Source organism: Oncorhynchus mykiss, chromosome 12 (assembly GCF_013265735.2).
Source record: "Oncorhynchus mykiss isolate Arlee chromosome 12, USDA_OmykA_1.1, whole genome shotgun sequence".
Taxonomy (NCBI): Eukaryota; Metazoa; Chordata; class Actinopteri; order Salmoniformes; family Salmonidae; genus Oncorhynchus; species Oncorhynchus mykiss.
This window is the reverse complement of record NC_048576.1, coordinates 6,092,727-6,117,291: the sequence shown is the minus strand read 5'-3', so window position 1 is coordinate 6,117,291 and position 24,565 is coordinate 6,092,727. Positions and strand designations below refer to the sequence as shown.

At 48.2% G+C, this 24,565-nt stretch overlaps 1 protein-coding gene across 2 annotated transcripts in view; it reads left to right on the top strand.

Annotated features, from left to right (window-relative positions):
- Positions 1–24,565, top strand: part of trabd2a (TraB domain containing 2A) — a 129,671-nt gene that overhangs the window by 38,571 nt on the left and 66,535 nt on the right. For both annotated transcript variants that reach the window (XM_036936777.1, XM_036936776.1), the window contains exons 3-4: positions 10,374–10,520; positions 12,520–12,694. In XM_036936777.1, the coding sequence (XP_036792672.1) occupies positions 10,374–10,520; positions 12,520–12,694 (322 nt within the window). The remainder of the gene's footprint in view (positions 1–10,373; positions 10,521–12,519; positions 12,695–24,565) is intronic.

Here is a 24,565-nt window from a genome sequence, read left to right as displayed (position 1 = left end):
AAATGTGAGTTATAGATCTGTCATTCTACGTCGCTATTTCTATGCTTCCCGTTCTTTAGTTTAGTTGTTTCGTGTCTTTTTTATTTGGGTTTTGTACAGTAGCTTCAAACAGCTGAAAATACAATATTTTTGATGATTGAAAATATATTTCACAGTGCTTTAGATGGTATAAGGATTCCCTATACTTGCTTGTCTTGTCACAAAATTTAAATTAGGGCGAACTGTTATAATTTTAGCCAACCTCTAAACCATGCTGCAGTAACCTCTCTACCACTCCACTCTAATCCTGTCATTTGGGACAAAGCTACAGTGTTCTCTTCAACTAACAGGTCGTCTGTTTAGAATTATTCTGCTCCTATTCTCATCTTTCCTCACTTAATCGCTTAGCTTTCGTAGCTGTGTTTAACACTCGGCTGTTAAAGCAGTACTTTGAATCTCAGTACAGGAAGCACACTCGTTTCTTATATCACCCCGGAGATATGTAGCTGTGGCAGTCATTGAATACAGGTATGTCTACTCATATCACCCCGGAAATATACACCTAGGAAAAAAAGGTGCTAATCTAGATCCTAAAAGGGTTGTTGAGCTGTCCCCATAGGATAACCCTTTAAAGAACCCATTTTTGATTCCAGGTAGAACCTTTTTGAGTTCCATGTAGAACCCTTTTCACAGAGGGGGGGGGGGGGGGGGGGGGGGGGGGGGTGTAAAATGGAACCCAAAAGAGTTCTACCTGGGACCAAAAAGGGTTCCTCTATGAGGACAGCTGAACGGCCCCTTTTGGAATAAAATTTTCTAAGAGTGTACAGCTGTAGCAGTCATTAAACATGCCTACGCTAGAACGTCTTTGCCGAGACATTTCTTATTTCTGTCTGCATTTTCTGTAAAGCTTCTGTGAGTTTAATTCTACCTGATCAGAGGAGTTATTTTGGGGTGGCAGGAAGCCTAGTGGTTAAGGGCTAGTAAGGGGCCAGTAACTGAAAGGTTGCTGGATCGAATCCTCGAGTTGACAAGTAAAAAAAATACAAAAATCTGTCGTTCTGCCCCGGAACAAGGCAGTTTAACCCACTGTTCCCCGGTTACACGTCATTGTAAATAAGAATTTGTTCTTAACTGGCTTGCCTTGTTAAATAAAATAACATTTAATAGAAAGAAAGGATCTGACAGACCATAAAGTTGAGGGTTTCTTTGTCATACGTAACATGGGGGAAATAAGACAAACAGTTGAGACTAACAGGAAGTCTTCATTTGTCCTCGGGTTCTGGCCAAGAGACAGTTCTGGCTGGCTGGCTGCTGGAATCATCACGATTGTCCCAAATAGAACCCTATTCCCTACATAGTTCCATTAAGGATGAAGCCATAGTGAGAGGAGGCTTGTCAGCTAGAAGCAAATAGCACCCTATTCCCTACATAGTTCCATTAAGGATGAAGCCATAGTGAGAGGAGGCTTGTCAGCTAGAAGCAAATAGCACCCTATTCCCTACATAGTTCCATTAAGGATGAAGCCATAGTGAGAGGAGGCTTGTCAGCTAGAAGCAAATAGCACCCTATTCCCTACATAGTTCCATTAAGGATGAAGCCATAGTGGAAGGAGGCTTGTCAGCTAGAAGCAAATAGCACCCTATTCCCTACATAGTTCCATTAAGGATGAAGCCATAGTGAGAGGAGGCTTGTCAGCTAGAAGCAAATAGCACCCTATTCCCTACATAGTTCCATTAAGGATGAAGCCATAGTGAGAGGAGGCTTGTCAGCTAGAAGCAAATAGCACCCTATTCCCTACATAGTTCCATTAAGGATGAAGCCATAGTGAAAGGAGGCTTGTCAGCTAGAAGCAAATAGCACCCTATTCCCTACATAGTTCCATTAAGGATGAAGCCATAGTGAAAGGAGGCTTGTCAGCTAGAAGCAAATAGCACCCTATTCCCTACATAGTTCCATTAAGGATGAAGCCATAGTGAGAGGAGGCTTGTCAGCTAGAAGCAAATAGCACCATATTCCCTACATAGTTCCATTAAGGATGAAGCCATAGTGAAAGGAGGCTTGTCAGCTAGAAGCAAATAGCACCCTATTCCCTACATAGTTCCATTAAGGATGAAGCCATAGTGAAAGGAGGCTTGTCAGCTAGAAGCAAATAGCACCCTATTCCCTACATAGTTCCATTAAGGATGAAGCCATAGTGAAAGGAGGCTTGTCAGCTAGAAGCAAATAGCACCCTATTCCCTACATAGTTCCATTAAGGATGAAGCCATAGTGAGAGGAGGCTTGTCAGCTAGAAGAGCGTCTCCAATATCCTGGACTATCACCCGCTACAGAAAGACTATTTGCTAATTGATTTTAGAAATAGTAAGCTTGAGTAATTAAACTACTGCTATGTTTATTAATTGAGTAGTTAATAGTCATGTCATCAAGGACTGATACTAGCAAAATAACCTCCGTCTCTATTGCTTGCTTTCGTGCAATCCTCCGAGAGGTAAACCGGCAGGTAGACTAGTGGTTAGAGTTTTGGGCCCGTAACTGAAAGGTTGCAAGATCAAATCCCTGAGCTGACAAGGGTAAAAAAAAAATCTGTTGTTCTGCCCCCGAACAAGGCAGTTAACCTGCTGTCATTGTAAATAAGAATTTGTTCTTAACTTACTTGCCTAGTTAAACTTTTTTTTTAAATAAACCCAGCTCATTCTAGTCTCTGATCTCAGTGATTATGAACATTTTTGCCTGCTTGTTTTCTGTGAATCCTGTTGAACACCTTTTGTATCACCATGGAGTCCTCCTGTGTTTTCCCCAGTGGCTCTTGCTAGCCCAGATCACTACACTCTAGGTCCCCCAAAAGCTCTTCATCAACCCCCACCATTGATCTCTCACAATGGCTCTCCCCTCACAACAAAAAATATATAACTCCTTTATTTGTTTCTCAACAAGGAAAGTCAATCAAGCAGCCAGGCATAGCGGGTGAATCCACAGCCACAGCTATGTGATGTGTGCAGGGATATGCCTGGATAGAGGGGGGGGGGGCACATGAATATATATTTATATGCACACCCCTACACCGGGACCTCTTTTATGTGTTGTTTTCTACAGTGCTCAGATGACACATTTCTTCCTCTGGCGGTCATTGTAGTCGGGGGATGGTATAGGAGAAGAAGGCAGAGCTCAGCAGATGCCTTCTTGTCTGCTACAAAGCCCCCCCCCCCCCCCCCTGTCAACCTCTCCACTCCCCAGACTTTCATCAGCTCTTGATCAAAGCTTGCACTCTGCATATGAAAAGGGTCCGGCTTTATGCTGCTCAAATTAGACTATCGCCACCCCGCCAGCCTCCCAAGTCCTCAACAAAACCCATCTGTTCTGTCCAGACTTCATCTTCAGAGGCTTTTCTCAGCCCTCGCCTCACAGGCCTTTCAGCTCATTGCATTACGGTTGTGGAGTGGGGAGCGCAGATCGCTCACACAGAAAAATAAGGAGGGAGGATAGCAACACAATTAGACTGAACCAAATCGTGACAAAACAAAAAAATATAATTACTTGACATATTGGAAAGAATTTACAAAAAAAAAAGAGAATTACTTGACATATTGGAAAGAATTTACAAAAAAAAAAATGAGAGTACACAGCGGCAGAATACCTGACCACTGTGACTGACCCAAACTTAAGGAAAGCTTTGACTATGTACAGACTCAGTGAGTATAGCCTTGCTATTGAGAAAGACCGCCGTAGGCAGACCTGGCTCTCAAGAGAAGACAGGCTATGTGCACACTGCCCACAAAATGAGGTGGAAACTGAGCTGCACTTCCTAACCTCCTGCCCAATGTATGACCATATTAGAGACACATATTTCCCTCAGATTACAGAGACCCACAAAGAATTCGAAAACAAATCCAATCTTGATAAACTCCCATATCTACTGGGTGAAACACCACGGTGTGACATCACAGCAGCAAGATGTGTGACCTGTTGCCACAAGAAAAGGGCAACCAGTGAAGAACACACACCATTGTAAATACAACCCATATTTATGTTTATTTATTTTCCCTTTTGTACTTTAACCATTTCCACATCAGTACAACACTATATATACATAATATTACATTTGTAATGTCTTCATTATTTTGGAACTTTTGTGAGTGTAATGTTTACTGTTAACTTTAAATTGTTTATTTCACTTTTGTTTATTATCTACTTCACTTGCTTTGGCAATGTTAACATATGTTTACCATGCCAATAAAGTGAATGAAAATTGAATTGAGAGAGAGAGAGAGAGAGAGAGAGAGAGAGAGAGAGAGAGAGGAGTAGAGAGGTGAGAGTTGAACGAATGACAGTTCCTCCTGTGATCCTTTCTCTGTTGGGGTCATGCTGTGGGTCAGTGGGTGCATTTTCCTCTTGTTTTCCCTCTCTCTCTCTCTCTCGCTCGCTCTTTCTCTCTCATTACGTTTCTCTCTCTACTCTCCTCTCTCTATTCTCTCTCTATCTCTCTCTCTCTCTCTCTCTCTCTCTCTCTCTCTCTCTCTCTCTCTCTCAATTCAATGTTCAATTTAAGGGCTTTATTGGCATGGTAAACACATGTTAACATTGCCAAAGAAAGTGAAGTAGACAATAAACAAAATAGAAATAAACAATAAAAATGAACAGTAAACATTACACTCACACAAGTTCCAAAAGATTAAAGACATTATAAATATCATACTATGTGCAAATAGTTAAAGTACAAAAGGGAAAATAAATCAACATAAATATAGGTTGTATTTACAATGGTGTTTGTTCTTCACTGGTTGCCCTTTCTTTGTGGCAACAGGTCACAAATATTGCTGTTGTGATGTCACACTGTGGAATTTCACAGTGTGCCATCAAAATTCGATTTGCTTTCAAAAAACATTGTGGGTCTGTGTAATCTGAGGGAAATATGTGTCTCTAATATGGCCATACATTGGGCAGATACTGCACTATACTACACAGATCCACTATAATACACAGATCCACTATAGTACACAGATCCACTATACTACACAGATCCACCACTATACTACACAGATCCGCTTCTATACTACACATATCCACTATACTACACAGATCCACTATACTACACATATCCACTATACTACACAGATCCACTATACTAAACAGATCCACTATACTACACAGATCCATCACTATACTACACAGATCCACCACTATACTACACAGATCCACTATACTACACAGATCCACCACCATACTACACAGATCCACCACTATACTACACAGATCCACTATACTACACAGATCCATCACTATACTACACAGATCCACTATACTACACATATCCACCACTATACTACACAGATCCACTATACTACACATATCCACCACTATACTACACAGATCCACTATACTACACAGATCCACTATACTACACATATCCACCACTATACTACACAGATCCACCACTATACTACACAGATCCACCACTATACTACACAGATCCACTACTATACTACACATATCACCTATACTACACAGATCCACTATACTACACAGATCCACTATACTACACATATCCACTATACTACACAGATCCATCACTATACTTCACAGATGCACCACTATACTACACCGATCCACTATACTACACAGATCCACCACTATACTACACAGATCCACTATACTACACAGATCCACTATACTACACATATCCACCACTATACTACACAGATCCACCACTATACTACACAGATCCACCACTATACTACACAGATCCACTACTATACTACACATATCACCTATACTACACAGATCCACTATACTACACAGATCCACTATACTACACATATCCACCACTATACTACACATATCCACTATACTACACAGATCCATCACTATACTTCACAGATGCACCACTATACTACACCGATCCACTATACTACACAGATCCACCACTATACTACACAGATCCACTATACTACCCAGATCCACTATACTACACAGATCCACTATACTACACAGATCCGCTATACTACACATATCCACTATACTAGACAGATCCACTATACTACACAGATCCACTATACTAGACAGATCCACTATACTACACAGATCCACTATACTAGACAGATCCACTATACTACACAGATCCACTATACTAGACAGATCCACTATGCTCGACATATCCACTATACTACACAGATCCACTATACTAGACAGATCCACTATACTACACAGATCCACTATACTACACAGATCCTCTATACTATACAGATCCACTATACTACACAGATCCACTATACTACACAGATCCACTATACTACACAGATCCACTATACTACACAGACCCACTATACTACACAGACCATACTCCTAACCCACCTCTGGTGTCTGTTGCCAATAAGCTCTAATTTAGTCTTATCAGACCATAGCACCTGGTTCCAATGACATTTACCAAACTCCAGGCACTTACGTTTGTGTTCTGGTGAAAGCAGAGGTCGTCTTCTGGCAACCCTTCCAAATAACTTGTTGGCATTGAGTTTTTTCGTATTTTTTATTTATTTAACCTTTATTTAACTAGGCAAGTCAGTTAAGAACAAATTCTTATGTACAATGACGGCCTACAGAGGTGGCGTGTAATGATATTTTTGGAGTCTTGGTGTCCGTCACGTTCTGACCTTAGTTCTTTTGTTGTGTTTTTTGTTTTAGTATGGTCAGGGCGTGAGTTGGGGTGGGCAGTCTATGTTCGTTTTTCTATGTTGTGTTTATGTGTTTGGCCTGGTATGGTTCTCAACCAGAGGCAGGTGTCGTTCGTTGTCTCTGATTGAGAATCATACTTAGGGTGCCTTTCCCCACCTGTGTGATGTGGGTGATTGTTTTCCTGTTTTGTTGTTTGTGTCACCATTCAGGACTGTTTCGGGTTTCGTTTTCATTCACTTTGTTATTTTTGTATCGAGTCGTGTTCAGTTATTATTAAAGTATCATGGACACTTACCACGCTGCGTATTGGTCCGATCCTTGCTACTCTTCCTCAGAAGAAGAGGAGGAATGCCGTTACAGTGTCCTCAAGATGTAACCAGCTTATTCAATTATACAACTGTGATCCTTGACGTTTTTCAATTCAAACTTTGAGTTTTTCACATTTCAATTATTATACAAAATTCTTGCAGCCAATAAAATGTTATATATAAATATATATAAATATATATATATTGGGGAAACCAACCATTCAAACTGCAGATTTTGCTGCAAAGAGACAGAGTCATTAGTTCACTTGTATTGGTACTGTCCATATGTAGCTTGTTTTTGGTCGCAGGTTCAGGTATGGCTAAAGAATATAAACATTTACCGTGAGCTAACTCTGCAGATAGCACTGCTGGGTGATCTGAAAAGTAAATCGATCTACAACATAATAATACTCTTAGCAAAATAAATGTATATCTTGAATTAGAAACTATAAGCATGGAAACATCACAGCACAGTTGAAGAGAAACTGGATGGTGTTCAGAGATAGATGGGGAGGGGTTGAGGGGAGCTGAAGGACTGGATGGTGTTCAGAGATAGATGGGAGGGGTTGAGGGGAGCTGAAGGACTGGATGGTGTTCAGAGATAGATGGGAGGGGTTGAGGGGAGCTGAAGGACTGGATGGTGTTCAGAGATAGATGGGAGGGGTTGAGGGGAGCTGAAGGACTGGATGGTGTTCAGAGATAGATGGGAGGGGTTGAGGGGAGCTGAAGGACTGGATGGTGTTCAGAGATAGATGGGAGGGGTTGAGGGGAGCTGAAGGACTGGATGGTGTTCAGAGATAGATGGGGAGGGGTTGAGGGGAGCTGAAGGACTGGATGGTGTTCAGAGATAGATGGGAGGGGTTGAGGGGAGCTGAAGGACTGGATGGTGTTCAGAGATAGATGGGAGGGGTTGAGGGGAGCTGAAGGACTGGATGGTGTTCAGAGATAGATGGGAGGGGTTGAGGGGAGCTGAAGGACTGGATGGTGTTCAGAGATAGATGGGAGGGGTTGAGGGGAGCTGAAGGACTGGATGGTGTTCAGAGATAGATGGGAGGGGTTGAGGGGAGCTGAAGGACTGGATGGTGTTCAGAGATAGATGGGGAGGGGTTGAGGGGAGCTGAAGGACTGGATGGTGTTCAGAGATAGATGGGAGGGGTTGAGGGGAGCTGAAGGACTGGATGGTGTTCAGAGATAGATGGGAGGGGTTGAGGGGAGCTGAAGGACTGGATGGTGTTCAGAGATAGATGGGAGGGTTGAGGGGAGCTGAAGGACTGGATGGTGTTCAGAGATAGATGGGAGGGGTTGAGGGGAGCTGAAGGACTGGATGGTGTTCAGAGATAGATGGGAGGGGTTGAGGGGAGCTGAAGGACTGGATGGTGTTCAGAGATAGATGGGGAGGGGTTGAGGGGAGCTGAAGGACTGGATGGTGTTCAGAGATAGATGGGGAGGGGTTGAGGGGAGCTGAAGGACTGGATGGTGTTCAGAGATAGATGGGAGGGGTTGAGGGGAGCAGAAGGACTGGATGGTGTTCAGAGATAGATGGGAGGGGTTGAGGGGAGCTGAAGGACTGGATGGTGTTCAGAGATAGATGGGAGGGGTTGAGGGGAGCTGAAGGACTGGATGGTGTTCAGAGATAGATGGGAGGGGTTGAGGGGAGCTGAAGGACTGGATGGTGTTCAGAGATAGATGGGGAGGGGTTGAGGGGAGCTGAAGGACTGGATGGTGTTCAGAGATAGATGGGAGGGGTTGAGGGGAGCTGAAGGACTGGATGGTGTTCAGAGATAGATGGGAGGGGTTGAGGGGAGCTGAAGGACTGGATGGTGTTCAGAGATAGATGGGAGGGGTTGAGGGGAGCTGAAGGACTGGATGGTGTTCAGAGATAGATGGGAGGGGTTGAGGGGAGCTGAAGGACTGGATGGTGTTCAGAGATAGATGGGAGGGGTTGAGGGGAGCTGAAGGACTGGATGGTGTTCAGAGATAGATGGGGAGGGGTTGAGGGGAGCTGAAGGACTGGATGGTGTTCAGAGATAGATGGGAGGGGTTGAGGGGAGCTGAAGGACTGGATGGTGTTCAGAGATAGATGGGGAGGGGTTGAGGGGAGCTGAAGGATGGGACTGGATGGTGTTCAGAGATAGATGGGGAGGGGTTGAGGGGAGCTGAAGGATGGGACTGGATGGTGTTCAGAGATAGATGGGAGGGGTTGAGGGGAGCTGAAGGACTGGATGGTGTTCAGAGATAGATGGGGAGGGGTTGAGGGGAGCTGAAGGACTGGATGGTGTTCAGAGATAGATGGGAGGGGTTGAGGGGAGCTGAAGGACTGGATGCTGTTCAGAGATAGATGGGGAGGGGTTGAGGGGAGCTGAAGGATGGGACTGGATGGTGTTCAGTGATAGATGGGAGGGGTTGAGGGGAGCTGAAGGACTGGATGGTGTTCAGAGATAGATGGGAGGGGTTGAGGGGAGCTGATGGACTGGATGGTGTTCAGAGATAGATGGGGAGGGGTTGAGGGGAGCTGAAGGATGGGACTGGATGGTGTTCAGAGATAGATGGGGAGGGGTTGAGGGGAGCTGAAGGACTGGATGGTGTTCAGAGATAGATGGGGAGGGGTTGAGGGGAGCTGAAGGATGGGACTGGATGGTGTTCAGAGATAGATGGGAGGGGTTGAGGAGAGCTGAAAGGTGGGACTAAAAACAATGAAAAGATAACTATTGTAAATATACTGTGTCCATACATGTATATAGTATGTATCAATTTGAAGGAGAAGCCTAAGTGTTATTGTCCACTAGTGGGGAGGGGGGGGGGGGGGGGGGGGTAGTGTTAGGGGAGGGGGGGTAGTGTTAGGGGAGGGGGGTAGTGTTAGGGGAGTGGGGGAAGTGTTAGGGGAGAGGGGGTAGTGTTAGGGGAGGGGGGGTAGTGTTAGGGGAGGGGGGTAGTGTTAGGGGGGGGGTAGTGTTATGGGGGGGTAGTGTTAGGGGAGGGGGGTAGTGTTAGGGGAGGGGGGGTAGTGTTAGGGTAGGGGTGTAGTGTTAGGGGAGGGGGTAGTGTTAGGGGAGGGTGTAGTGTTAGAGAGGGGGGTAGTGTTAGAGGGGGGTAGTGTTAGGGGAGGGGGTAGTGTTAGGGGAGGGTGTAGTGTTAGAGAGGGGGGTAGTGTTAGAGGGGGGTAGTGTTAGGAAAGCTTTTTTTATTGATTAATGTAGTCAATGTGATTCCCTACCTCTTATTATTGATTCATGTAGTCAATGTGATTCCCTACCTCTTATTATTGATTCATGTAGTCATTGTGATTCCCTACCTCTTATTATTGATTAATGTAGTCAATGTGATTCCCTACCTCTTATTATTGATTCATGTAGTCATTGTGATTCCCTACCTCTTATTATTGATTCATGTAGTCAATGGGCATATCTTCCTCATCTCCAGGTGATCTTTGCCCTGAACCAGACCCTTGTACAGCAGGAGAGTGTGAGAGCAGGCAGTCTGCAGGGCTCCTATACCACTGAGGACCTCATCAAGCACTACAACTGTGGAGACCTCAACTCCATCATCTTTAACCACGACACCTCTCAGGTCAGTTACGACCACCCTGTCCCTGTTACTCCTAACCCCTAACACTAACAACCCCTAACACTAATGACCCCTAACACTAATGACCCCTAACACTAACAACCCCTAACACTAATGTCCCCTAACACTAATGACCCCTAACACTAATGACCCCTAACAATAACAACTCCTAACACTAATGACCCCTAACACTAACGACCCCTAGCACTAACGACCCCGAACACTAACGACCCCGAACACTAACGACCCCGAACACTAATGACCCCCTAACACTAATGACCCCTAACACTACAATTGTGGAGACCTCAACTCCATCATCTTCAACCACGACACCTCTCTGGTCAGTTACAACCACCCTGACCCCAACCTCTGACCTCTGACCCTTTAATTCAGACCTCTAACCATGTCCTTACCTCTGACCCCTAACCTCTATCCCTGACCCCAACCCCTGACCCATAACCCCAAACCCTGAGCTCTAACCCTTATCCTGTCATAACCCTGTCCTTACCCTGTCCTAACACTGTCCCAACCCTGTCCTAGCCCTGTCCTAACCCTGTCTAACCCTGTCCTAACCCTGTCCTAACGTTGTCCTCACCCTTTCCTCACCCTGTCCCCACCCTGTCCGGCCTTGTCCTAACACTGTCCTAACCCTGCCTTTACCCTGTCCTAACCCTGCCCTAACCCTGTCCCTACCCTGTCCCTAACCCTGTCCTAACCCTGTCCCTAACCCTGTCCCTACCCTGTCCTAACCCTGTCCTAACCCTGTCCCTAACCCTGTCCCTACCTTGTCCTAACCCTGTCCCTACCCTGTCCTAACCCTGTCCCTACTCTGTCCCTAACCCTGTCCTAACCCTGTCCCTAACCCTGTCCCCACCCTGTCCCTACCCTGTCCTAACCCTGTCCCTACCCTGTCCTAACCCTGTCCGACCTTGTCCTAACCCTGCCTTACCCTGTCCTAACCCTGTCCTAACCCTGTCCCCACCCTGTCCTACCCTGTCCCCACCCTGTCCCTATCCTGTCCTAACCCTGTCCCTACCCTGTCCTAACCCTGTCCGACCTTGTCCTAACCCTGCCTTACCCTGTCCTAACCCTGTCCTAACCCTGTCCGACCTTGTCCTAACCCTGCCTTACCCTGTCCTAACCCTGTCCCCACCCTGTCCTACCTTGTCCCCACCCTGTCCCTATCCTGTCCTAACCCTGTCCCTACCCGGTCCTAACCCTGTCCCAACCCTGTCTGACTTTGTCCTAACCCTGCCTTTACCCTGTCCTAACCCTGTCATAACCCTGTCCCCATCCTGTCCTACCCTGTCCCCACCCTGTCCCTACCCTGTCCTACCCTGTCCCCACCCCGTCCCTACCCTGTCCAAACCCTGTACCTACCCTGTCCCTACCCTGTCCCAACCCTGTCCTAACCCTGTCCCTACCCTGTCCCTACCCTGTCCCTAACCCTGTCCCCACCCTGTCCCACCCTGTCCTAACCCTGTCCCTATCCTGTCCCCACCCTGTCCCTACCCTGTCCTAACCCTGACCCTACCCTGTCCCTACCCTGTCCCTACCCTGTCCTAACCCTGTCCCTACCCTGTCCCACCCTGTCCCCACCCTGTCCCCACCCTGTCCTAACCCTGTCCCTACCCTGTCCAAACCCTGTCCCTACCCTGTCCCAACCCTGTCCTAACCCTGTCCCTACCCTGTCCCTACCCTGTCCCTAACCCTGTCCCCACCCTGTCCCACCCTGTCCTAACCCTGTCCCTATCCTGTCCCCACCCTGTCCCTACCCTGTCCTAACCCTGACCCTACCCTGTCCCTACCCTGTCCCTACCCTGTCCTAACCCTGTCCCTACCCTGTCCCACCCTGTCCCCACCCTGTCCCCACCCTGTCCTAACCCTGTCCCTACCCTGTCCCTACCCTGTCCCTACCCTGAGCAGCTAAAATGTAATCATTACGTTGTGCTTACTGGAGTGTAATATGTCCATTATGACAATGCAAATCATCCCTCTGCAGGTCCCCAACTTCAACAACGTGACCCTGCGCCCCAGCGAGCAGATAACGGCCCAGGAGATAGACAGCTACTTCAGACAGGAACTGATCTACAAGAGGAACGACAGGATGGGGAACAGGGTTAAGACTCTGATGGAAGAACACCCTGACAACAGCTTCTTCTTCGCCTTCGGAGCAGGTCAGTGATGATGATGATGATAGGCTATTATCTGCTGGACCCCAGGAAGAGTAGCTGCTGCCTTGGTGCAGGAACTAATGGGGATCCATAATAAACCCCAGGAAGAGTAGCCGCTGCCTTGGCAGGAACTAATGGGGATCCATAATAAACCCCAGGAAGAGTAGCTGCTGCCTTGGCAGGAACTAATGGGGATCCATAATAAACCCCAGGAAGAGTAGCTGCTGCCTTGGCAGGAACTAATGGGGATCCATAATAAACCACAGGAAGAGTATCTGCTGCCCTGACAGGAACTAATGGGGATCCATAATAAACCCCAGGAAGAGTAGCTGCTGACTTGGCAGGAACTAATGGGGATCCTTAATAAACCCCAGGAAGAGTAGCCACTGCCTTGGCAGGAACTAATGGGGATCCATAATAAACCCCAGGAAGAGTAGCTGCTGCCTTGGCAGGAACTAATGGGGATCCATTATAAACCCCAGGAAGAGTAGCTGCTGCCTTGGCAGGAACTTATGGGGATCCATAATAAACCCCAGGAAGAGTAGCCGCTGCCTTGGCAGGAACTAATGGGGATCCATAATAAACCCCAGGAAGAGTAGCTGCTGTCTTGACAGGAACTAATGGGGATCCATAATAAACCCCAGGAAGAGTAGCTGCTGCCTTGGCAGGAACTAATGGGGATCCATAATAAACCCCAGGAAGAGTAGCTGCTGACTTGGCAGGAACTAATGGGGATCCATAATAAACCCCAGGAAGAGTAGCTGCTGCCTTGGCAGGAACTAATAGGGATCCATAATAAACCCCAGGAAGAGTAGCTGCTGCCTTGGCAGGAACTAATGGGGATCCTTAATAAATACAAAAACAAATGGGGATGTTGATTGCACCCTGAGTTCTACTACCCTCTTCTAAATGTCAGATATGATGGGAAAGGATCATGATTTCTAGGTTGGTGTGTTTAAGCCTGCAACAATGTAGTGGTTTGCCTTTCTAATGACTGGGCCCACTTGACCCTTGATTGATTCAGTATAGAGCTATGAAAAGTGAATCATCTTTACATGAGCAGACTGTATATCTCCTCTCTTTATCCTCCCTTCATTCCTTCACTCCTTCACTCCCTGGGGCGGTGGTAAAACACTTCTCCAAGGCCTGAAGTCATACATCTACACCCCAAATCGCAACCTACTCCCTATGTGCTCTGGTCTAAAGTAGTGCACCATATATAGGGAACAGGGTTCCATAGGGCTCTGGTCTAAAGTAGTGCACCATATATAGGGAATAGGGTTCCATAGGGCTCTGGTCTAAAGTAGTGCACTATATATAGGGAATAGGGTTCCATAGGACTCTGGTCTAAAGTAGTGCACTATATATAGGGAATAGGGTTCCATAGGACTCTGGTCTAAAGTAGTGCACTATATATAGGGAATAGGGTTCCATAGGGCTCTGGTCTAAAGTAGTGCACTATATATAGGGAATAGGGTTCCATAGGACTCTGGTCTAAAGTAGTGCACTATATAGGGAATAGGGTTCTATAGGGCTCTGGGCTAAAGTAGTGCACTATATATAGGGAATAGGGTTCCATAGGGCTCTGGTCTAAAGTAGTGCACTATATAGGGAATAGGGTTCCATAGGGCTCTGGTCTAAAGTAGTGCACTATATAGGGAATAGGGTTCTATAGGGCTCTGGGCTAAAGTAGTGCACTATATATAGGGAATAGGGTTCCATAGGGCTCTGGTCTAAAGTAGTGCACTATATAGGGAATAGGGTTCCATAGGACTCTGGTCTAAAGTAGTGCACCATATATAGGGAATAGGGTTCCATAGGACTCTGGTCTAAAGTAGTGCACCATATATAGGGAATAGGGTTCCATAGGACTCTGGTCTAAAGTAGTGCACCATATATAGGGAATAGGGTTCCATAGGACTCTGGTCTAAAGTAGTGCACCATATATAGGGAATAGGGTTCCATAGGGCTCTGGTCTAAAGTAGTGCACCATATATAGGGAATAGGGTTCCATAGGGCTCTGGTTAAAAGTAGTGTAATGTAGTCCTTCTCTTTGACCTGCCGACCTCTGTTGGCTGGATGTATTGTAGTCCTTCTCTTTGACCTGCCAACCTCTGTTGGCTGGATGTATTGTAGTCCTTCTCTTTGACCTGCGACCTCTGTTGGCTGGATGTATTGTAGTCCTTCTCTTTGACCTGCCGACCTCTGTTGGCTGGATGTAATGTAGTCCTTCTCTTTGACCTGCGACCTCTGTTGGCTGGATGTATTGTAGTCCTTCTCTTTGACCTGCCGACCTCTGTTGGCTGGATGTATTGTAGTCCTTCTCTTTGACCTGCGACCTCTGTTGGCTGGATGTATTGTAGTCCTTCTCTTTGACCTGCGACCTCTGTTGGCTGGATGTATTGTAGTCCTTCTCTTTGACCTGCCGACCTCTGTTGGCTGGATGTATTGTAGTTCTTCTCTTTGACCTGCGACCTCTGTTGGCTGGATGTAATGTAGTCCTTCTCTTTGACCTGCGACCTCTGTTGGCTGGATGTATTGTAGTTCTTCTCTTTGACCTGCGACCTCTGTTGGCTGGATGTATTGTAGTCCTTCTCTTTGACCTGCGACCTCTGTTGGCTGGATGTATTGTAGTCCTTCTCTTTGACCTGCCGACCTCTGTTGGCTGGATGTATTGTAGTTCTTCTCTTTGACCTGCGACCTCTGTTGGCTGGATGTAATGTAGTCCTTCTCTTTGACCTGCGACCTCTGTTGGCTGGATGTATTGTAGTTCTTCTCTTTGACCTGCGACCTCTGTTGGCTGGATGTATTGTAGTCCTTCTCTTTGACCTGCGACCTCTGTTGGCTGGATGTATTGTAGTTCTTCTCTTTGACCTGCGACCTCTGTTGGCTGGATGTATTGTAGTCCTTCTCTTTGACCTGCCGACCTCTGTTGGCTGGATGTATTGTAGTCCTTCTCTTTGACCTGCGACCTCTGTTGGCTGGATGTATTGTAGTCCTTCTCTTTGACCTGCGACCTCTGTTGGCTGGATGTATTGTAGTCCTTCTCTTTGACCTGCGACCTCTGTTGGCTGGATGTATTGTAGTCCTTCTCTTTGACCTGCGACCTCTGTTGGCTGGATGTATTGTAGTCCTTCTCTTTGACCTGCGACCTCTGTTGGCTGGATGTATTGTAGTTCTTCTCTTTGACCTGCGACCTCTGTTGGCTGGATGTATTGTAGTCCTTCTCTTTGACCTGCGACCTCTGTTGGCTGGATGTATTGTAGTCCTTCTCTTTGAACTCTGTTGGCTGGATGTATTGTAGTCCTTCTCTTTGACCTGCCGACCTCTGTTGGCTGGATGTATTGTAGTCCTTCTCTTTGACCTGCGACCTCTGTTGGCTGGATGTATTGTAGTCCTTCTCTTTGACCTGCGACCTCTGTTGGCTGGATGTATTGTAGTCCTTCTCTTTGACCTGCGACCTCTGTTGGCTGGATGTATTGTAGTCCTTCTCTTTGACCTGCGACCTCTGTTGGCTGGATGTATTGTAGTCCTTCTCTTTGACCTGCCGACCTCTGTTGGCTGGATGTATTGTAGTCCTTCTCTTTGACCTGCGACCTCTGTTGGCTGGATGTATTGTAGTCCTTCTCTTTGAACTCTGTTGGCTGGATGTATTGTAGTCCTTCTCTTTGACCTGCCGACCTCTGTTGGCTGGATGTATTGTAGTCCTTCTCTTTGACCTGCCGACCTCTGTTGGCTGGATGTAATGTAGTCCTTCTCTTTGACCTGCCGACCTCTGTTGGCTGGATGTATTGTAGTCCTTCTCTTTGACCTGCCAACCTCTGTTGGCTGGATGTATTGTAGTCCTTCTCTTTGACCTGCGACCTCTGTTGGCTGGATGTATTGTAGTCCTTCTCTTTGACCTGCCAACCTCTGTTGGCTGGATGTATTGTAGTCCTTCTCTTTGACCTGCCGACCTCTGTTGGCTGGATGTATTGTAGTCCTTCTCTTTGACCTGCCGACCTCTGTTGGCTGGATGTATTGTAGTCCTTCTCTTTGACCTGCCGACCTCTGTTGGCTGGATGTATTGTAGTCCTTCTCTTTGACCTGCGACCTCTGTTGGCTGGATGTATTGTAGTCCTTCTCTTTGACCTGCGACCTCTGTTGGCTGGATGTATTGTAGTCCTTCTCTTTGACCTGCGACCTCTGTTGGCTGGATGTATTGTAGTCCTTCTCTTTGACCTGCCAACCTCTGTTGGCTGGATGTATTGTAGTTCTTCTCTTTGACCTGCCGACCTCTGTTGGCTGGATGTAATGTAGTCCTTCTCTTTGACCTCTGTTGGCTGGATGTATTGTAGTCCTTCTCTTTGACCTGCCAACCTCTGTTGGCTGGATGTATTGTAGTCCTTCTCTTTGACCTGCCGACCTCTGTTGGCTGGATGTATTGTAGTCCTTCTCTTTGACCTCTGTTGGCTGGATGTATTGTAGTCCTTCTCTTTGACCTGCCGACCTCTGTTGGCTGGATGTATTGTAGTCCTTCTCTTTGACCTGCCGACCTCTGTTGGCTGGATGTATTGTAGTCCTTCTCTTTGACCTGCCGACCTCTGTTGGCTGGATGTATTGTAGTCCTTCTCTTTGACCTGCCGACCTCTGTTGGCTGGATGTATTGTAGTCCTTCTCTTTGACCTGCGACCTCTGTTGGCTGGATGTAATGTAGTCCTTCTCTTTGACCTGCGACCTCTGTTGGCTGGATGTAATGTAGTCCTTCTCATTGACCTGCGACCTCTGTTGGCTGGATGTATTGTAGTCCTTCTCTTTGACCTGCGACCTCTGTTGGCTGGATGTATTGTAGTCCTTCTCTTTGACCTGCGACCTCTGTTGGCTGGATGTATTGTAGTTCTTCTCTTTGACCTGCGACCTCTGTTGGCTGGATGTATTGTAGTCCTTCTCTTTGACCTGCGACCTCTGTTGGCTGGATGTATTGTAGTCCTTCTCTTTGACCTGCCGACCTCTGTTGGCTGGATGTATTGTAGTCCTTCTCTTTGACCTGCCGACCTCTGTTGGCTGGATGTATTGTAGTCCTTCTCTTTGACCTGCCGACCTCTGTTGGCTGGATGTATTGTAGTCCTTCTCTTTGACCTGCGACCTCTGTTGGCTGGATGTATTGTAGTCCTTCTCTTTGACCTGCCGACCTCTGTTGGCTGGATGTATTGTAGTCCTTCTCTTTGACCTGCGACCTCTGTTGGCTGGATGTATTGTAGTCCTTCTCTTTGACCTGCCGACCTCTGTTGGCTGGATGTATTGTAGTCCTTCTCTTTGACCTGCCGACCTCTGTTGGCTGGATGTATTGTAGTCCTTCTCTTTGACCTCTGTTGGCTGGATGTATTGTAGTCCTTCTCTTTGACCTGCCGACCTCTGTTGGCTGGATGTATTGTAGTTCTTCTCTTTGACCTGCCGACCTCTGTTGGCTGGATGTAATGTAGTCCTTCTCTTTGACCTGCGACCTCTGTTGGCTGGATGTATTGTAGTCCTTCTCTTTGACCTCTGTTGGCTGGATGTATTGTAGTCCTTCTCTTTGACCTGCCGACCTCTGTTGGCTGGATGTATTGTAGTCCTTCTCTTTGACCTGCCGACCTCTGTTGGCTGGATGTATTGTAGTCCTTCTCTTTGAACTCTGTTGGCTGGATGTATTGTAGTCCTTCTCTTTGACCTGCCAACCTCTGTTGGCTGGATGTATTGTAGTCCTTCTCTTTGACCTGCCGACCTCTGTTGGCTGGATGTATTGTAGTCCTTCTCTTTGACCTGCGACCTCTGTTGGCTGGATGTATTGTAGTCCTTCTCTTTGACCTGCCGACCTCTGTTGGCTGGATGTATTGTAGTCCTTCTCTTTGACCTGCCGACCTCTGTTGGCTGGATGTAATGTAGTCCTTCTCTTTGACCTGCGACCTCTGTTGGCTGGATGTATTGTAGTCCTTCTCTTTGACCTGCCGACCTCTGTTGGCTGGATGTATTGTAGTCCTTCTCTTTGACCTGCGACCTCTGTTGGCTGGATGTATTGTAGTCCTTCTCTTTGACCTGCGACCTCTGTTGGCTGGATGTATTGTAGTTCTTCTCTTTGACCTGCCGACCTCTGTTGGCTGGATGTATTGTAGTCCTTCTCTTTGACCTCTGTTGGCTGGATGTATTGTAGTCCTTCTCTTTGACCTGCCGACCTCTGTTGGCTGGATGTATTGTAGTCCTTCTCTTTGACCTGCGACCTCTGTTGGCTGGATGTATTGTAGTCCTTCTCTTTGACCTGCCGACCTCTGTTGGCTGGATGTATTGTAGTCCTTCTCTTTGACCTGCCGACCTCTGTTGGCTGGATGTATTGTAGTCCTTCTCTTTGACCTGCCGACCTCTGTTGGCTGGATGTATTGTAGTCCTTCTCTTTGACCTGCCGACCTCTGTTGGCTGGATGTATTGTAGTCCTTCTCTTTGACCTGCCGACCTCTGTTGGCTGGATGTATTGTAGTCCTTCTCTTTGACCTGCGACCTCTGTTGGCTGGATGTATTGTAGTTCTTCTCTTTGACCTGCGACCTCTGTTGGCTGGATGTATTGTAGTCCTTCTCTTTGACCTGCGACCTCTGTTGGCTGGATGTATTGTAGTCCTTCTCTTTGACCTGCCGACCTCTGTTGGCTGGATGTATTGTAGTCCTTCTCTTTGACCTGCCGACCTCTGTTGGCTGGATGTATTGTAGTCCTTCTCTTTGACCTGCGACCTCTGTTGGCTGGATGTATTGTAGTCCTTCTCTTTGACCTGCCGACCTCTGTTGGCTGGATGTATTGTAGTCCTTCTCTTTGACCTGCCGACCTCTGTTGGCTGGATGTATTGTAGTCCTTCTCTTTGACCTGCCGACCTCTGTTGGCTGGATGTATTGTAGTCCTTCTCTTTGACCTGCCGACCTCTGTTGGCTGGATGTATTGTAGTCCTTCTCTTTGACCTGCCGACCTCTGTTGGCTGGATGTATTGTAGTCCTTCTCTTTGACCTGCCGACCTCTGTTGGCTGGATGTATTGTAGTCCTTCTCTTTGACCTGCCGACCTCTGTTGGCTGGATGTATTGTAGTCCTTCTCTTTGACCTGCCGACCTCTGTTGGCTGGATGTATTGTAGTCCTTCTCTTTGACCTGCGACCTCTGTTGGCTGGATGTATTGTAGTCCTTCTCTTTGACCTGCCGACCTCTGTTGGCTGGATGTATTGTAGTCCTTCTCTTTGACCTGCCGACCTCTGTTGGCTGGATGTATTGTAGTCCTTCTCTTTGACCTGCGACCTCTGTTGGCTGGATGTATTGTAGTCCTTCTCTTTGACCTGCGACCTCTGTTGGCTGGATGTATTGTAGTCCTTCTCTTTGACCTGCCGACCTCTGTTGGCTGGATGTATTGTAGTCCTTCTCTTTGACCTGCCGACCTCTGTTGGCTGGATGTATTGTAGTCCTTCTCTTTGACCTGCCGACCTCTGTTGGCTGGATGTATTGTAGTCCTTCTCTTTGACCTGCGACCTCTGTTGGCTGGATGTAATGTAGTCCTTCTCTTTGACCTGCGACCTCTGTTGGCTGGATGTAATGTAGTCCTTCTCATTGACCTGCGACCTCTGTTGGCTGGATGTATTGTAGTCCTTCTCTTTGACCTGCGACCTCTGTTGGCTGGATGTATTGTAGTTCTTCTCTTTGACCTGCGACCTCTGTTGGCTGGATGTATTGTAGTCCTTCTCTTTGACCTGCGACCTCTGTTGGCTGGATGTATTGTAGTCCTTCTCTTTGACCTGCGACCTCTGTTGGCTGGATGTATTGTAGTCCTTCTCTTTGACCTGCGACCTCTGTTGGCTGGATGTATTGTAGTCCTTCTCTTTGACCTGCCGACCTCTGTTGGCTGGATGTATTGTAGTTCTTCTCTTTGACCTGCCGACCTCTGTTGGCTGGATGTAATGTAGTCCTTCTCTTTGACCTGCGACCTCTGTTGGCTGGATGTATTGTAGTCCTTCTCTTTGACCTGCCGACCTCTGTTGGCTGGATGTATTGTAGTCCTTCTCTTTGACCTGCGACCTCTGTTGGCTGGATGTAATGTAGTCCTTCTCTTTGACCTGCGACCTCTGTTGGCTGGATGTATTGTAGTCCTTCTCTTTGACCTGCCGACCTCTGTTGGCTGGATGTATTGTAGTCCTTCTCTTTGACCTGCGACCTCTGTTGGCTGGATGTAATGTAGTCCTTCTCTCTGCCACTCTTACCACACACTACCTCCTCCCCTCCACTATCCCCTGCCCACCTCCTCCCCTCCACTACCCCCTGCCCACCTCCTCTCCTCCACTACCCCCTGCCCACCTCCTCCCCTCCACTACCCCCTGCCCACCTCCTCTCCTCCACTACCCCCTGCCCACCTCCTCCCCTCCACTACCCCCTGCCCACCTCCTCCCCTCCACTACCCCCTGCCCACCTCCTCCCCTCCACTACCCCCTGCCCACCTCCTCTCCTCTACTACCCCCTGCCCACCTCCTCCCCTCCACTACCCCCTGCCCACCTCCCCACCTCCTCTCCTCCACTACCCCCTGCCCACCTACTCTCCTCCACTACCCCCTGCCCACCTCCTCCCCTCCACTACCCCCTGCCCACCTCCTCTCCTCTACTACCCCCTGCCCACCTCCTCCCCTCCACTACCCCCTGCCCACCTCCCCACCTCCTCTCCTCCACTACCCCCTGCCCACCTACTCTCCTCCACTACCCCCTGCCCACCTCCTCTCCTCCACTACCTCCTGCCCACCTCCTCTCCTCCACTACCCCCCGCCCACCTCCTCTCCTCCACTACCCCCTGCCCACCTCCTCTCCTCCACTACCCCCTGCCCACCTCCTCCCCTCCACTACCCCGCGCCCACCTCCTCTCCTCCAACTACCCCCTGCCCACCTCCTCTCCTCCACTACCCCCTGCCCACCTCCTCTCCTCCACTACCCCCTGCCCACCTCCTCTCCTCCACTACCCCCTGCCCACCTCCTCTCCTCCACCACCCCCTGCCCACTTCCTCTCCTCCACTACACCCTGCCCACCTCCTCCCCTCCACTACCCCCTGCCCACCTCCTCCCCTCCACTACCCCCTGCCCACCTCCTCCCCTCCATTACCCCCTGCCCACCTCCTCTCCTCCACTACCCCCTGCCCACCTCCTCTCCTCCACTACCCCCTGCCCACCTCCTTCCCTCCACTACCCTCTGCCCACCTCCTCTCCTCCACAACCCCCTGCCCACCTCCTCTCCTCCACTACCCCCTGCCCACCTCCTCTCCTCCACTACCCCCTGCCCACCTCCTTCCCTCCACTACCCCCTGCCCACCTCCTCTCCTCCACTACCCACTGCCCACCTCCTCTCCTCCACTACCCCCTGCCCACTTCCTCTCTTCCACTACCCCCTGCCCACCTCCTCCACTACCCCCTGCCCACCTCCTCCACTACCCCCTGCTCACCTCCTTTACTACCCCCTGCCCACCTCCTCTCCTCCACTACCCCCTGCCCACCTCCTCCACTACCCCCTGCCCACCTCCTCTCCTCCACTACCCCCTGCCCACCTCCTCCACTACCCCCTGCTCACCTCCTCCACTACCCCCTGCCCACCTGCCCACCTCCTCTCCTCCACTACCCCCTGCCCACCTCCTCCACTACCCCCTGCCCACCTCCTCCACTACCCCCTGCCCACCTCCTCTCCTCCACTACCCCCTGCCCACCTCCTCCACGACCCCCTGCTCACTTCCTCCACTACCCCCTGCCCACCTGCCCACCTCCTCTCCTCCACTACCCCCTGCCCACCTCCTCCACTACCCCCTGCCCACCTCCTCCACTACCCCCTGCCCACCTCCTCTCCTCCACTACCCCCTGCCCACCTCCTCCACTACCCCCCCGCCCACCTCCTCTCCTCCAACTACCACCTCACCATTTTGTGTATCTGTAATCATGTTTTACAGCTGCATATAAAGTGCTGCTTCCCAGAGGTGTGAACTGAGGCCTTGAGAGGATGTCGTCACTTTTAGTTAATGATGACCAGCACCAGCCAAAGTGTGTGTGTGTGTGTGTGTGTGTGTGTGTGTGTGTGTGTGTGTGTGTGTGTGTGTGTGTGTGTGTGTGTGTGTGTGTGTGTGTGTGTGTGTGTGTGTGTGTGTGTGTGTGTGTGTGTGTGTGTGTGTGTGTTGAGTTCTGAGAAGGTTTTAAATGGACACTGCACCCGCTGATTTGTCCTGCTCCTCAAGAAATGCTGGTTGCCATGACAAAAGTTAAACGTGAGTTGGCTTGGGGGTGTGGTTCGATATGGGGTGTTTTTTTGGGTGTGTCCTTGCCACCGCTAAGACACACCCATCTGTCAGAACCTTGCCCGCAGCTGTTTCCTCCCGCTCCATCACAACATGGGGCGGCAGGTAACCTAGTGGTTTAGAGTGTTGGAAGATCTGTTGCAAAAAATGTTGCAAGATCTTATCTCTGAGCTGACAAGGTAAAAATCTGTCGCTCTGCCCCTGAACAAGGCAGTTAACCCACTGTTCTTAGGCCGTCATTGTCGAAAATAATTTGTTCTTAAATGAATTGCCAAGTGAAATAAAAATCCAAATAAAAACTATTGCAGGTTGAGTTCAATAACTACAGGCAGATGTATGGTGAGGTCTTCGCAATCAAATCAAATTGTATTGGTCACATACACATGGTTAGCAGATGTTAATGCAAGTGTAGCGAAATGCTTGTGCTTCTAGTTCCGACTATGCAGTAATATCTAACAATGAATCTAACAAATATACAATATATACAGTCGTGGCCAAAAGTTTTGAGAATGACACAATTATTAACTTTCACAAAGTCTGCTGCCTCAGTTTGTATGATGGCAATTTGCATATACTCCAGATTGTTATGAAGAGTGATCAGATTAATTGAAATTAATTGCAAAGTCCCTCTTTGCCATGCAAATGAACTGAATCCCCCCCAAAAACATTTCCACTGCATTTCATCCCTGCCACAAAAGGACCAGCTGACATCATGTCAGTGATTCTCTTGTTAACACAGGTGTGAGTGTTGATGAGGACAAGGCTGGAGATCACTCTGTCATGCTGATTGAGTTCGAATAATAGACTGGAAGCTTCAAAAGGAGGGGGGTGCTTGGAATCATTGTCCTTCCTCTGTCAACCATGGTTACCTGCAAGGAAACACGTGCCGTCATTATTGCTTTACACAAAAAGGGCTTCACAAGCAAGGATAATGCTGCCAGTAAGATTGCACCCAAATCAACCATTTATCAGATCATCAAGAATTTCAAGGAGAGCGGTTCAATTGTTGTAAAGAAGGCTTCAGGGAGCCACTTCTCTCCAGGAAACACATCAGGGACGGACTGATATTCTGCAAAAGGTACAGGGATTGGACTTCTGAGGACTGGGGTAAAGTCATTTTCTCTGATGAATCCCCTTTCCGATTGTTTGGGGCATCCGGAAAAAAGCTTGTCTAGAGAAGACAAGGTGAACGCTACCATCAGTCCTGTGTCATACCAACTGTAAAGCATCCTGAGACAATTCATGTGTGGGGTTGCTTCTCAGCCAAGGGAGTGGGCTCACTCACAATTTTGCCTAAGAACACAACCATGAATAAAGAATGGTACCAACACATGCTCCGAGAGCAACTTCTCCCAACCATCCAGGAACAGTTTGGTGACGAACAATGCCTTTTCCAGCATGATGGAGCACCTTGCCATAAGGCAAAAGTGATAACTAAGTGGCTCGGGGAACAAAACATCGATATTTTGGGTCCATGGCCAGGAAACTCCCCAGACCTTAATCCCATTGAGAACTTGTGGTCAATCCTCAAGAGGCGAGTGGACAAACAAAACCCCACAAATTGTGACAAACTCC